The sequence below is a fragment of the Aspergillus udagawae genome (assembly GCF_001078395.1).
Source record: "Aspergillus udagawae IFM 46973 DNA, scaffold_4, whole genome shotgun sequence".
Taxonomy (NCBI): domain Eukaryota; kingdom Fungi; phylum Ascomycota; class Eurotiomycetes; order Eurotiales; family Aspergillaceae; genus Aspergillus; species Aspergillus udagawae.
Genome location: NW_025091267.1, coordinates 419,300 through 434,936, shown reverse-complemented (window position 1 = coordinate 434,936; position 15,637 = coordinate 419,300). Strand labels below are relative to the sequence as shown.

The 15,637-nt window shown below is 49.4% G+C and overlaps 3 protein-coding genes across 3 annotated transcripts; 1 reads left to right on the top strand and 2 right to left on the bottom strand.

Annotated features, from left to right (window-relative positions):
* Nucleotides 1–34: 34 nt before the first annotated feature.
* Nucleotides 35–685, bottom strand: Aud_005522 (uncharacterized protein; the record flags this gene model as incomplete). Its single annotated transcript, XM_043290451.1, has 1 exon — nucleotides 35–685. One exon carries the CDS (start codon nucleotides 683–685, stop codon nucleotides 35–37), a length of 651 nt encoding a protein of 216 aa, XP_043146386.1.
* An 11,568-nt stretch (nucleotides 686–12,253) lies between these two features.
* On the bottom strand, nucleotides 12,254–13,516 carry Aud_005521 (uncharacterized protein; the record flags this gene model as incomplete). The annotated part of the gene is made up of 1 exon (XM_043290450.1): nucleotides 12,254–13,516. The coding sequence occupies one exon, from the start codon at nucleotides 13,514–13,516 to the stop codon at nucleotides 12,254–12,256; it is 1,263 nt and encodes a 420-aa protein (XP_043146385.1).
* A 1,610-nt stretch (nucleotides 13,517–15,126) lies between these two features.
* Nucleotides 15,127–15,507, top strand: Aud_005520 (YbjQ family protein; the record flags this gene model as incomplete). The annotated part of the gene is made up of 1 exon (XM_043290449.1): nucleotides 15,127–15,507. The coding sequence occupies one exon, from the start codon at nucleotides 15,127–15,129 to the stop codon at nucleotides 15,505–15,507; it is 381 nt and encodes a 126-aa protein (XP_043146384.1).
* Between the last annotated feature and the right edge of the window lie 130 nt (nucleotides 15,508–15,637).

The following is a 15,637-nucleotide window of genomic DNA, read 5'->3' as shown; positions in this document are numbered from 1 at the left end:
AGTAAGAAAGATGTGATGACAACACCCCAATGCTCTAAGAACGGCTGGAAATGGTCCTGACGAATGTCGCGCGTCTCTTCTTGTCGGAGAAAGTTCTGCGCTTCTTGCTCTTTGTGTTCTCCTTTTCTGTCGCAGCCATCTGAGCTACACGAAGAGCTTGCTGGGCGCGCGCATGTGCTTGAACTTGAGCCAGGAAACGGGCGCGGTGAGCTTCTTCTTCAACAGCAGCGCGCACCATCTGGATCTGTTGTTCGGTGGTCAAGGAATGAGCGCCCATGGCCGGTTCCTGAGCAGCCGATTCCTCTTCAATAGCCGACTCCGAGGAGGAAGCAGGGCCACTGGAGAACAGTAGGTCCTCGTCTGAGAGGTAAGCAGTGGCAGTGGATCCTTCCGAATCTGAGCCCAGCAGACTGGGGCGCTTGGGCCAAGAGGGGAAAGCGCAGGCGCTGCTCATTCCAAGGACATCGGAGAATGAGGTCTTGCGGGGATGAATATCGAGTAGAGTATCGTTGTCCAGAGATGGGGGAGGGGCTCTAGGAACCTCCGAGTCGAAGGAGTTGAAGTAGCCATCGCCCATAAAGCTGTCGGTGACAGCGGAGACATGGTTGATGAGGGTCGGGCTGGCTTCGCTCGGAGTGGACCTGATACTGGACTGGTTATGACTGAAAGCGAGGCAGGGATACATTGTTCCGGTGTGTGTGTGTGTGTGGAGTGTCTTCTCTGGATCTTGGTAGAACTGGAACAGGTGTGATACCACCAAGGAGAAGGTGTCGCGTTGGAAGCAGTCGAAGAGGTAGAAGTATGTGGAAGTGTGTAAGAGTATGGAGAGTGGATAGTAGACGGTGAGATCAAGAGGATAAATACTCTTTTGACAAGAGTGAATGGTGTTGTTGTTACTGCTGATGAGAAGGTGGCAGCAGTGAATGGGTATCTGGGTATATGTATATAGATAGATGGCCAGATCGATGATCGGGGAAGTCTGGACTCCCTTGCATATACCAACAGATAAGGCGTCGCGGGGGTTGGAAAATAATAAATAAATAATAAAACAAAAAATGCTTGGGCTCCACCACTCTGCAATCAAATCAAAAATACCACACAGGTGCAGAAAATCGGGTGTATATTTTCTTATTTTTGATTTTAAACTGCCGCCCGAAGATCCAACGATCAAGAGCTGAAAGGGGTGAGTGACAACAGTCTGCGACCACAGCGATCAGGCGGAAGGGGCGCTCCGTATGTATGCAATAGATGGTTGGATGTGAGAAGGAGATGGTATGAGTCGAAGGCCTCAAGTGTAGCAGTAGTATACGGGTCGTCGAAATTGATCAGTCCAGTTGAATATGGATGTGGAAGGATAATGCGAACCCATATTAGGTACTTCGTTCTTTGGATGTGAAGTTGTTTGACAGAGAGTAGAACAATCTGACAGCAGAGATCCTGGTGCAGTGGGCGTGGATCTATCTTTTTCTATTTCTTCTGGCCTTTGTTCGTTGCATTTATTTAATTTCTCTTACCCGAATATTTTTATTTTATTTTGCTTTTATTTTTTAATTCTCTATTTATTTCGGTCTTTTTATTTATTTATTTTTCCTTTCGCCGGACCGCGGGCCGGGGAAGATCGGATTGGGGGCGGGCGTGGGGAAGAAGGGATAAATCATAAATAATGGGAAGGAACGGTCAGCAAGAAAATAAAATCAGTGAAATAAAATCAAATCATCCAAAATAATTAATTATTCTTTGTAAGGAAATTCCCGGAGGAGTAGTCCCCCCAAAATCAGAGGATCCGTATTATTTCCCATTACGGATATTATTATCATCAGTGCCGAAATAGAACCCCGTGCAATCTGACCGACTCTAATTCGGCGTCTGACAACTATCATATATACGAGCTTCATATGTAACAGCAGCCTGAACTTCCACAGAGTAGCACCACTTTTTCAAGACGAGAGTAAGGCAGGCCCCCATTCTGACTGTCGTTTCATCCGACAAATTTATCTGGGTTTTGTTCAAATCCTGCAGTGAAGGCTGATACCTGCCTAGTGGTGCTCACCATGGTCGCCACTTCTCTGGCGGTCGATTCAAACACATCATTGCTCCCCAGTCACCACATGTGCTCCGTAAAACCTGGAGTAGAAAAAAAGTAAAAGAAAGCCACCTTCCACCCTTGCGACAGTCAAACCACTTCCTTCCGACAACCAACGCGCCTGTATTTCTTGCGGTCAACACCTTGAAAGCTGATTGCTGTATTCAAGCTCAAACAGAAATGTGCGCGGTCGAATCACACAGCAGGATGATAGCTCGATTTTCACCGCTCCTGTGGTTTGATCCATTCCTCGCAGCGGATGCACGATGCTACAGAGGTACGTACAGCGGGCGGATGCAAGTCCGCAAGTTCTTACGGGAGTATATACATGTCGACGGTCCAGCCAGATAGCAGACCGCAAACGTTGCGTGTAGATAGGTAGATGTCGAGTGTTCGGGCCTTTATCTGTGTGTTGTTTCCTGGCCATTCTTTCTGGCGGTCAGGGTGACAAACAGCAAGCCTGGGAAACGATCGATTTTTTTGCATCCTGATTGTGAAGTCTTGATCTCTGCCCAAGGTCATTTTGCGTTGGCTCCTGAATACTGAGCCTATTGACTCATGATCGTAGCTCCCAAATAACGAGCTAGAAAAAGAAAAGAAGAATACCTCTGTGCCTCCCTAAAGCGCGGTAAAATGCGCGGCATCCGCGGTGGAGATCCGGCTATTTGTTGACTTGGTACGCATGCGTCCTTATTTCGGTCCTTATTTTGCGGTTTCTTCAGTCGCATCTCGCGGTCGCGGCAAAATTCATTTTACCAGGCCCATGACCATAATATCAGCCAGATCTTCCTTTTGCCCTCAACTCAAGGACAAGAATCGCAGTCTCTTCAGAGTGAACTGTGGTCATTAGCACATAGCTTCATTTTCCTGAGATGTTCGCCCACCACCCGAGGCTGTGAGGCACCCCACGAAAGAGCGACCGGTGGTACCTCGGAGTTCGAACACATGATAACTCAGTAACCCAGACCATGGGACGGGGGCGCGGAACTCTTTGACTCGGCTTGAAGACATCGAGACGTGGTGTTAAATCCATTAATTAGGTTATTGAACCGTGATTTTGTCTTCAACCCACCCCCACTAAATACCATGATCCAGCCCTCTGAAGTAACGTAGGATAAACGAGAAGCCTATGAGTACGGGGGAACTAACCTCGTCGCTACTCCGTAGATTGTAGGTTCTCTGTGAGGCCCAGGCACTTCTGTCGCATCCAACGGCCCCCGACCCGCTCCTCCGGAAATCTCCCCGTCTTGGGGCAACAATAAGTTAGCCTACTAGGCGACCAGGATGAGACACATGAAACACGCCTTCTCGCCAGATTGGATTTTCCCGTGACTTCAGCCGAGCTTGTGACTCGTGGAATTATCCCCATGATACCTAGGTAGCTGGACGGAAAAATAGAGGACGACCCCCTCGGTAGGTAATCCTCCGTCTGCTCCTACCCACTGTGCAATACAGTTTTGTTCTTTGTGCGTAGAGAGATGAAGCCCACTTCTAAGCTATTTACTACAAACTGAAGGAAAGTATGAATTCTTCGTGTCGCAAGTCCAGTATTTTCCTCCGCACCAGCTCCCCTGACCAGAAACGGAAGTACTCCGTACGGACTACCAAGAGCCCAGTATAGGTGGCTGTCATATATTTGAGCGATGTCACAAGCAACGAGGAATCACATCAAGGTGACACATGTCAGATGAAGTCGCACTCGGAAGAGACCGTGAAGATGGTCAACCGCTTCCCTGACGAGTATATGCCCCTGATTCACTCTTAAGATGGGTTCATTGAGCACATGTTAGGAACGGTCCAAAGGATCCAGAGCGTGTCCACTTCTTAGCTACTAGCCTTATGTTGATCACTATGTGTACCCGAGGAACCTCTGGCCTAGGTACCGACAGCGACACCTAAATCTGAGAACCATCCAACCGGGTAGGCCTTAGGCGCAAAGTACTTTGGATAAGGCAGAGACGAGGACACTACGAGATAGATAGTACGGATTACTTTGTAGAGACTGCAAAGCACTGTGTTACATTCCCGATCAAGCAATCAACTTAGGATCGCAATTACCCGATCAGGAAAGGTGTATTCACCATCCTCGAACAGTACTTTTATCAACCCGACAATATGGACGAGCTATCAAAATTTGTGATTTCAAATTCTACTCCACAGGTACATCAAATAGCTGAAGAATATGACAGCTACAGCTTATTTAGACACTGTAAAAAGACCAAAGTACACTCGATGTATCAACTGTCAGTATCAACTACCAGGGGGTACATCTTACTCAAGTATCCCGAGGTCCAGGATCCCAAAAGTCTAGACCCAGACATCGAATCTACCTATGGATCACGAGCAATCAAAGCAAAAGGACATTGGAAGACTAACACCCAATCACCACCCAGCAGCCGTGCTTCAGCCACCGCGGGATTTCTTCTACATACCCGGAGGGAGCCACATCGACGATCGCAACCCATCCGGGCGGATACCTCCATCCTACTAGTCAACAGTAGTTTACTTAGAGCGGTAGTGATCATTAAAAAATAGGGCTAAGGGATCGTTCCGTCGCTTTGTCTCTGTCTCCTTGTCTTTCGCTAGACATCACATCATGTCTTCGTAAACTCAATAATTAGACCTTGCGATCAATCAACTTTTGGAAAAAGTACTCCTTGGGAAAGGGACAGAGGGAACGGGATGGGCCGCGGAAGACCGGGAAATAGCCGTGCCAGGGTCCCAGCTTCCAGGAGACAGGGCCCGGGATTGCGGAGATTGGTGTCTGATGGATACTTGGACGCGATTTACAATAGTGTAGGTCCAACCGTCCAAGCTATGAAAGACGGTGATGGGAGGAGCGCATCCCGGATCAAGGGATGACTACTCATACTACTATTGTCGAATGCTGCCTCCGACCGTGGGAATGCATTGACCAAGGCACATACATATGTGTCTGTCCTGGATATGGCAGTTTCCCTGATTCAGTCAATAAAGGAGACGGTCTATAAGGACAGCAAGGTCCTGTGTCTTCACAAGTTCTTTCTAGAAGGGGGATATGTGCATTGAATTCAAGGCATGTTGCATCTCAGGTTTATTGATCGATAACTGTTTGATGACGACGACGATCTGTCCATTCCCCCTCTCATGTTCGTGACTCCTTCATTCCATTACCCGTAGGCCAAAGCCACTGATTGTTTTGAGTGCAGGTACTTCTGTGCTACTACTTAGCAAATATCGAGACCTTGATGGATTGCTTGATTGATGGTAGATTAACAAGGGCGGCGCTTGCAGACGCAGCACCCCAGCATTCCGGGATCGCCATCCAATCCTCCCCGACATTCCAGATCGCAAAGATCAGATTCGTAGGCCCATGAGACCGGATTCAACCCTGCAGTTCCGCCCACTTACAGCTCTTCATGCGATGCATGTATTATTATTATTACCTGGCCCACTATCCATCTCTCTTCGACAGTCGACACCAGTACCTACCTTGCTCTGCACAGTGTATACACAAACAGACACACCGCGTTGCTTGACCAATAATTATGTACCCTGTATGCACTGCAAATTGTACACATATAACACTCACACACATCTGTGCGGTGCAGGGACTCCAGCATCATTGGCGCCAAATGAGCGGTGATTCACCGCTTCCTTCATGATTGGATTCCAGCCCGCCATGCCAGCGACCGACAGGAAATGAAGGACCTGATATGTGTCGATGTACGAAGGAGCTTGGATCGCTCAGGCATTACCGACTATCAGCCACATTATGGGATGACCTGTGGCTGCTGCATCTGCGACTGGGGTGACGGTCTTAGAACGTCTTAGAACGCAGTAGATCGAGTCTGTCAATCTAGGGCTGTAGATTCCAACTATGATTTTGGAATCTGGAATCTCGAACCCGATGGAGCCACGCAGCATGTGAGGCGGCTGTTGGTGCATATCATGATCGCTATGGAGCTGTCGCACTGCGTGACTCTGGAGCTACCACAGTAAGGCCAGAGCGGGAGGAGTCCAAGCTCAAGCTCAGGCCCTCTCCAGTATGGGGTAGATCAGTAGTAGAACATGGAGTGCTTACAGTATGTATGTCTCGCCTGTATTCTGTACATCATATTCATAAGGTATTCTTCCTCACGTCTGAAGACAAGCCAGAGTCAATGCCACCCTCCTACGCTCCCGAGCTCCCCAGGGTTACCGCTACCCCGTACATTCCAAAGAAAGACAGTGTGTACGTATCCCCGCCGCACGGATCTCCAACTTCGTGCAAGGCGGTTCCGACCCAGAGAAAATTGATACATAGAAGGTACCTCCTCGCAGCGGAAGCGGCTTCCAGCTCGAGCTACAGGCTCAGTTCCCAAGAGCAGACGGAAGTATCGCGATCCCTTCCGTCCGCAAAAGGGTCCCGGATTCCAAATCCCAGGTTATTTCACTAATAGCTTAAACCTTGGGGCGAGCTTCCGCTTTTTCGCAGCTTCCCCGGACGATCATCACTGGATAGTTCATATTGTTAATCGTATTTCATCTGAGCTCGGGGAATGGGAAGGTACGTGGCGAACACATTCGGCGACTCCCGGTGCAGCTGCGATGATGGACCATTTGTCGCTATCGACTGGAACAGAAATAATGATACCGGTTTACTCCTTGATGGTTATCGTTATCGGGGGCGGCCAGCCACACTCGTCACTAAGGATGATGGTCGATGCCTCGGTGTTCATATGATGGCTACCATGTTGTCCACCGGTCGCATCCTTTTTCCGATATATTCCCGTCAACTGTCTGCTCTCTCGATGTTGACTGACGTAGACTGTTATCGCGACTCGGGTGACGTTTTCTTGTTTAGGTTCTCAAGTAACTTTAGTAACAACCGAGGTAAGCATCAACATTGGATAAAGAGGGTGAATCCGTAGAGCCGAGTACTCCTGCAATATCACTTATTCCATTTGACAGCTGAAAAGGTGGCAAATGGCTACATTGATTTGCTGACCACCGGATTCCTAAAATATATCGCGAATTGGTGCTCGTGAGTTCGTCATCCCTGTAGCCTGTTCCGCTGGTCGTCATCGAGTTGGAGTATACGAGCAACCAAGGAAGTATCAAGAAGAGCCGCTACTACTGTGCTATTGTGCGATAATACTCCGGCAATGAACCTACATTCGTCAATTCTAGTCATTTCTGTCTTAGACTAACATCCGTCAGCAAAACTATAATGCTGTCTCAAATCACGCCGATCTCACCCACATATCCTTCGTACGGAGTACGGAGTACTCCGTCGATATATATATATCATCGTCCGAAACCCACCGAAACCCACAAGGCTGACTGCTGACTCGGCGTCTTCTGGATGGTTCGAGATCAGCACTTATCTGACACGAATATCTACGAAGTAATACGACCACTACCGCATCATTATTATTAAGGACATTTGGAGCGTGGTTGGCTCAGATAAAGCACCCCTCAAACGCCCATGTAACCCCAACAGGGGTGAAGCGTAAGCGTCCGACGGATATCTATCTGTGGATGTCTTGAAACACCCGTTTGTTCTACCATCTCACCGGCTGCAAGCATCCGGTGTTTAGCTGGCAGGGATCGTAGGTGTATTGTGGGCGTGGGAGCAGGGGTCCGGATGTTCCAGAACATTTCTAGACGTTCTTTTTAAGAGCGAAAGTGGAGATAGATGATGGAGACGGTTACCGACGGTGAGAGTGGGATGGCGATCTTTATCTGGCTCCTGCGTACATCAAATACGAAACAATGTACTCAGTAGATGATGTCTCGCTTAACCTGACTGATATGGCGCAGAATGGAGTAGATAGATATCAACTCCGTACGGAGTGGGGGTATTTCGACCAAGCGCTCTCTCCGCTATGTTTATTCCACGTGTAGGTCTCGAGCTTGGGATAGGTGTCATTTGCCGTTGATAGAGAAACCACCAAGTTTTTCAATTGATATCGTATCGATATCCATTCTCGAATCCAATAATAATAATGGAATGAGCAAACTAGAACCATCCATCTCCGACGGTGTTCATCCAGTTCCAGCCACTTTAGAGGGCAATGTGTTCGGTTGTCCTCCCTACCCTTAGGAAGGATTCCGATCCAGGAGACCAAGACACGTGTCGGCTGATTCCAACAGCAGCGATTATGGCGGAAACAAGTACAGTACTCTGCAATCTTGTCCGGTGGGTTCCAACCATATTCCAACCACTTCCATAATTCAGTCCAAGCCATCAACCTCCGACCATCTGCAGCGAGAAACACCATGACTCCGTGGCGTTTCCATGCGTTTCCCTCGAGCAGGATCAAGATTTTCGACCGTTGTTATCTCAGCCAGCCCTCCATGACTCAAATCGGCGGTGAATGGCCTAGGCCCTAGATTGCGGTTAATCGCCGGATGAATCTGGATCTCCGCTTCGAATGGAGAAAGGTGGGGAGTTTCCCGTGCAGAGAAAGGGCCATTCTCCCGGTTTGCTAAGGTGAGTGTTTGTGGGTTTCTGACTTGCTGGTGGAAGCCCAAAATTTTTTAGCCTAAGTGTTTGACCGATGTTGTAGTCTTGTAGATCTGGTCTCGTATCGAGGTTGATTAGTTCCAAAAGCGATAGTGCGGCCTGTTGGACTCCCTTCCTTCGTTGATCGTCGGTGCGAAGGAGTAGCCTAAGTCCTCTCTGAGCGTGAAAGTCAAAGGAGGTTCATACTAGGCTTGAAAGTATTGGTACTAACTCTCAGATGTCGCCCCCCCCCGGAAGAGAAGTTCATCAGGAGCGGGTAATGGCCCTAATGGACGACCAATGGAGAGATTGAAACGGCTGTTTTGGGATGGCATTACGCACTCTTGGTGGAGACATCCCCTATGAACTACTCTTGATCTGACACAGGCGTAATGGAGCTTGGAAGCCCGGGAAATATGATTCGAGACAGCAGTGAAGGATTTACGCCCACGTTACTCCGTACTGACCCCTATTGTCGGGATCATTCCACCTCTAGTTCATTCGGTTGATCATTCCTGCGAAGCCTCCATCCTTCATCCCCCGGATCCAGTCAGGACGAAGGTGTCACTGTTACTCCGTGCATGAGCGAAGAAAGACTTTGGGAGGATGTTCGTGCAATAATCTGAAACCGTCGAAAAGGGTGCAGCCTGTAAGCTTTGGCGTCACCCTAAGCCTCAGCAGGATGCACATTTGATTATTTGGGGTAGCTAGAACGTTCTGCTGATGACGCAAGCTCATGTTTTCCTGCAATGGCCATTTTCAGTCGCAAGAACCCCGACATTTGTCTATCGAGCAGCAGATGGTGGGCTTCAGCGACTCTACAACTCGTCTTGTAGAGCTCCGCGTCTCTGTGGAAAAATTATGTGCACATGGAACAGAATAGGATTCTCTAGAAACAGATACCAGGGGATTGTATCACCAAATAGCCAAAGCCAGCAAGACAGAGAATCCGCTGCTTTTAGCAAATCGCACTGACAGCTCGTTCTAATGCTGAACCGGAGGACTATGATGACTCTGGCCAGTCACCGAGGAATCATGCGCCGTGTATGAATGCGGATAACCTTTGGCAATAGTATGAATCCGCATGCCCGTACGATCTGGTCTGGAGATCCCCAAACAAACCAGTCATCATTGAGAAAGTCTGCGCAGTGTCAAACTCAGGACTCAGAAAATTTTCATCACTGAGGCGTATGGTAGCTCATCCGTCCACAAGGACACGCAGCTGATGAGCCAGAAGCTATACTGGATGTACAGAAGGATTGAGTGTGCCATTGCTTTCTTGTTCTACGTGATTTCGTGCTTTTATCTTCCAATATGGGATGAATTTGAAATTGCTTAGAGACGACTGATTAGGGATGCCGATGTTTCACAACTCAACTACCACTCAATAAGGCGCTCATTTCGGATCTCCATCAGCGGCTGACGAGCACGATGGCAACCTCTCATCAGTTCATACATCGCTTCTTTGCGTCGTGCTAAGGCGAAGATCACTGACGCTCAGCAATAGAACTCGACATGTCTGCTGACATCGACGGTCCCGTACTGGGCATGAGGCCAGGAGTGCTGAGCCACCATGTCTTCAATGTATCTTTGCAGCTCGCCCTGACCTCCTCCCACACTTCGTCATTCTCCCTTAAAGTCCGCTTGAATGTGCGGTTGATCATCAATCTCGCTCGTACGTCATTCTGTATCTACCTCAACAGAATTCGCGTCATATATAAAGGGGGCCACTAGGCCCAAGCTGCCTCTGCTTCACTTTTATCCCTGTCATTTGTTAGTAATTGTTACTAGGAATAGATCTGATGATGATGTCTGGCAAGGAGGACGAACGGGAGCTAGGGCGTCTGGCAGTCGTGATAAGCGAATGCAGAGGCATCGTCCCAAGCGACCGCAGAGCCATCGTGATAAGCGACTGGAGAGTCATCTGTAGGGGTGTTGTCATGCGGAGCACCAGAGCATGGGACAATGAAATCATTGTCCAGCAAGTGCTTCCGATGGACCAAGAGTTCTGGAGGCACCTTTTCCTTGCTCTCGTCCCCGTCCAGTCAGTTACTATTGATGAATGCACCATTGGCAACCATCACGTGCGCGCGTCAGAGCAACATTAGCGCAGCGATTATCAGAGGCGAAGCCCAAGTCACACTGTTCTCCAGAGGTAACAACCCAGTCAACGATGACAATATCGGCTTGGTTGCCCTGCATTCCATCCACCATAAACACAGAAACCATGTCCTTCCCTTCCTGCAAGGGGACAATAGGTGCTGATGAATTTGCTGAATTTTGTGCAACCAGATGCTCAAGAAGTAGTGTGAAATCTTTGCGGCTGATGTCGGCCTTCATTTGTGTCTCAGCATCAAGCTGGCGGACTCCTGACGCCATAGAATTCCGGAGCTTTTCCAGATGCGCAGTGTTTATCTCCCGATTCCTTCCATTGGGCCCACAAGCAATGTCGAGTTTGCGCGAAAAGCTGAGCATTGCATCGATGTAAGCCTCATTCTGATCGCCTTAGGTCGGAAGGATGCAGCCAGTCAAACCAGGAATTGAGTTTGCAGTAATGAGATGCTCAATTAGATCCATAACTACCGCAACGTTGCCGGCATTGGACTGTCCCTAGGCCGGACGTGAGTACTTTCAGTGATTGTGCGCAGTGTTAGCTCCGAGGCTGTATGAACTGTTGGTGACCATTGTAAAGTGGAGCATGCCAGGGACATAGAAGTTGCGGAGGGGATACGTCTTCCCGGAGGACTCCCGATATAACCTGGCCCGACTCCTGCTGCCATCTGCCCTGTACTTCGTTCTCAGCTCCAACAACAACCTGCTCATGGAGAAGGCTATAGTGTCCGGGCTCCTGGATCGGCCGGAGGAAAATACGTTGTTGGTGGTTCGTCCACGTACTCAACGTCCCGAACGAAGCCGTCCCACTCTTTCTTTTATAGTTCCGGTGAAGTGAACTGGGTGAGGGCCACAACAATAATGGCGTGCTCCTCGCCACGGCAGCCTGGGTGCTAGGAGTCCAAGTCTGTGATTAATCGGCCAGCTGCAGCAATGGAGACCTCATACTCCCATCTAAGCCCAGTCCAACATGGTCAGCCAGGATCCCATTCCTCCATCAACCACTGCACTCCCTCGCGCGGACTTCCTCCCTTTTGTAACGGGGGAGAGAAACGCGGCGACAAACGGAATCGCCGCAGTGCAACACAAGTACCCGTATCTGACGAATGCTGGATGACCTCGATCGCGAAACAACGGGATCGTGAGACAAAGGGAACACTGAATTGCGACAACAACGGAGTCGCAAACAAAAGGAGGTATCAACAAAGCCGTCGGACGAATGAAGGTAGTGGGAGAGCCCCCATTCTTTAGCGGTGCAAATACTTCGCATGCCTCTTGCAAGTTTCGTGCCTTGCGAACTCGTCCTGAGGGAGGAACTTCACTGACTCCCATGTCTGTTATTTGGTGAGATGTCGTTCTAGGAGAAGCAGTGCGACTGGTCCTCGCTGCAACGGACGTGTCCCCTGGCTTTGACAAGCACAGAAGAAAAGATTTCCTGCAAGATCACTTCGCGGGTAGCAGATACTCGCCAAAGGTCATCGCTCCAGTCTTTCCTAAACAATACCCCCTCCCTTGACTCCATATTGAAGTTGATGTTCTTGTCATTGAAGTGAAAGCGTGCAAGGGGACTAGGTCCTCCGATGGTCAGATTACCTTTGGCACAACCGACCCGAGTCGTCCCTGATTACCCGCTTTTCGATTTGCTTACACCAATCTTCGATATTAAGGGAATGAATGAGACCAGTCTGCATGATAGGGTCAATTTCGTTATTCCACCATTTTGCAGCTTCGCCTCGAAGGCATGTGTCCAAATTTTGACATAGTTTAGTAACGTCCCTTGATCTTGCTGCAACACGTAGCCGATTAGTGAAGGCGTAGGCAGACCGATAATAGGTTTTATCGTCTTTGTCGATCGTATCACCATATCCCCAGGAGTATGGCATATCCGGGAAGAAATATCCAATATCGGCTGGCCGCCAGTGGCTGCCGTTCGTTGGTGCAGCACTTATCGTAGTCATTGGGGTAGTACGCTCCGCGGTGGTGTCAACAGCTGGCGTTCTGGTACGTGCTGCGGGTGTGTTCATCGACGCGATGGATGTTTGTACGGCCTGCTGCACAATATGTTGCAATGCTTGGAGTTGGGCAGGAGAAAATAGCATCTCTTGGACTTCCTCTGTGTCGGCGGTATGTGCCCGCTGCTTGCCGGATGGTCCTGTAGTGGCGTCTGCCATTCTGGGTGGTGATGCCTGCCCAGGCCGGATGGTCTTACGTGGGTTGAAGGGTGAGTCAGGCCCTAATGGTAATTCGCCTGAAGTGGCGTCGTCGTCCTCGGATCGCTGCGTTTCAACTGTGGGGGAACGACATGATGTAAAAGAGCCTTGGATTGGGTCAGGTGTGGATGGTGATGCACCAGCACTCACAACGCTAGGCTGGACGTCGGAGCTTGGGTCGAAGCCAGGTTCTGCTTGGAAGAAAGAGCGCTTTCCTCCGAAGGTTGGTTGGAAGTTAGTTGCCGTGGGTACCTTCCCTTTTGGGATGTTATGCCACGGTTGGCGGGCCTCAGGTGTCTGTGCAGCTGCAGCTTCAGGCTTGACAGCAGTGATATTGTTGGTTCTGGCAAGGAAATGCCTCAGTGCTGTCTGGAAGGTTCTTAGTGAGTGTAGCCAAGCTTCTGGGTACTGCAGCTCAACCGGCTCTGAGGTAGCTCTTGTTCTGCCTGATTCTTCTGACGTAAGTCGTTGCGGCAGTGGGTCAGGGTAGTGCTTGGTGATATAGCCCAGACGGGTCTCAAGATCGCGAGATTTGGTCTGGTTTGGAAAGGCTTGGTAGTACGCTGCGATCTCGTATGCTGTTTTGATGAGTTTGTCAGATAGGAGGGGATGCAATGGATGAGGTGGTTGCTGTGATGACATCCAGTGCTTGGCCTTGCCGGCCTGCAAGGTATCCCCTGCTGATGAGGCTGTTTGTCGAAGGTTCGTCGAAGAGGTTTTCAGGGGAAGAAGTTTTTAATCTGAGGTCTCAGATCTTATGGACATGCTACCATATTGTGGTGGTAGTGCCTCACGCATCGTATTGTATTAGCTGATTGATTTCTCTAAGGTACATTCGTAGAGATGCAAGCAATAGGTAGCCACCGTCACGTGGCATCACCACAATTGGCACAACTGACCCGAATCGTCCCTCTGCTAGGGGAGTGTCATGGGAAGCTCCTTCGCAGCGGGGTCGTTCCACCCGATGTCTCTTCTTGTTGAGTCTGATAACGGTATCCAATCGGTTAACTCAGTGTCAATCAAGTGAGATAAGGCGTCATTATACCGACAACCAATTCCTTACTATTTTACGCCAAATCTCAATTCGGCCTTTCATCCGAGATTGGCGTATTGCATTTCACAATGACAAGGACTCTGACGTGTGCGGCCGCGCCAATCATCCAGAGACCCTTGTCCGAGGTGACCAGTGGTGTGACTCTGAATATCCTATTTCGAAGAAATGGCAGGCAGAGGTGACCCCTGCGGCTTGATGTAAAGGTCTGGTTCCTTGAACGACAGACTGTACGGGAGCTGCGAAGGAGTCGGGTCCTAGAGAACTCGGTTAGATATGCAAGAAGCTATAGAGGATGTAACATACGAGTGTTAATCAAAAAATCCATATCCTCCATTCGTCTGCAGTCAAAAACCCCACCGCAGCAGCCCGCGGGATCTCGTAGGTCAAAGGCTTATTGGGCCGCTATTTGCGGATCGGTCCTAGTATTGATTGTAGCACCCCTCCGCCGACCACTGGTATGGGAATCGGAGCTTGTTCTTGATAGTAAGCAGCTCAGCCATGAGAGTTCTGACAGGAAGGACCAGTTGCATTGGGCTTTAGGCTGCTAAGGACCTTATCTTCCCTGCGGGGAGTGGCTTCGCAGAAACCGCCAAGTTTGGCAGCGCCAGCGTTTATTCGCCAGCTGTGTCATGGCATCCTTTTGTGGTTGATACTGGCCACCTGGTCATGGGGAAGAAGGGCAGCCTGAGATGCTGTAGCAGAAGATCCAAGCGCCAGATATATAGCTGTGTTCTGCTGCAATATGGGTTATCAAACATGTCTCAATTTATGAAAGGAGAAGAAGACTCTGGGAGTTTGCCTTTAGACCATGCATTATCGTTATATGCAACTATCCGGTCCGCAAGGGGAGAGTATTTTGGAAGAATTTGGATATTGCTGGTTGAGAGCATCAAGACCTCAAGACCCCAGATGAGAGCAACAAGCAGGAGAAGTGGTAAAGAAGATCAGGCTTTTAGTGAATGATTTAACTTCTCACAAATGAGCTTGATTCACTGCTAGCATTAATTAATTAGGTATTCCGCTTCACTATCCTATTGTTGTCAGGGCTAATGTGAATACGAGGCAATCATCTTTTGTATGCGCGATTTTCCTTGACAAAATGCCTCGTCTAAAATAAAAATAAAGCGAAATCCTTGTCTTGAGTGAACCAAAAATATCTTTACCGTATACACTCAAGCAACCTCTCACTACATATACTATGCCTCCATCTAAACCCCAAGACAACACCCCCTCCTGCTTCACCGACACCCACGGTGTTATCACCACAACGACCAACGACCTCCCCGGCTACAAAATCACCAAGGTCCTCGGGACAGTCTACGGCCTCACCGTCCGAACCCGCAACTGGGGCACTGATCTCGGCGCGATCGTGCGCTCGTCTGTGGGCGGCGAACTGCGTCCATTCACCAATCTGATGTATACGTCGCGGAATGAAGCCGTTGAGCGACTGGTCGGAGAATGTATGGGGCGCGGCGGGAATGCAATCGTGGCGATGAGGTTCGATGTCTCGAGTATGGGGGCTTGTTCGCAGGTGTGTGCGTATGGGACAGCTTGTGTGGTGGAGAGGGTTGAGGGGTAATGAGCTGGCCTGGCTAGTCTTTGGTGATCCAGCAATGTTACAGAGTCCGACTCAAATACCCAAGTGTTTACTGGTCGAAGCTTTCTTGCGGAGCCTCTTCATCAGCATGGTCCTGTGTAGATATATAGGC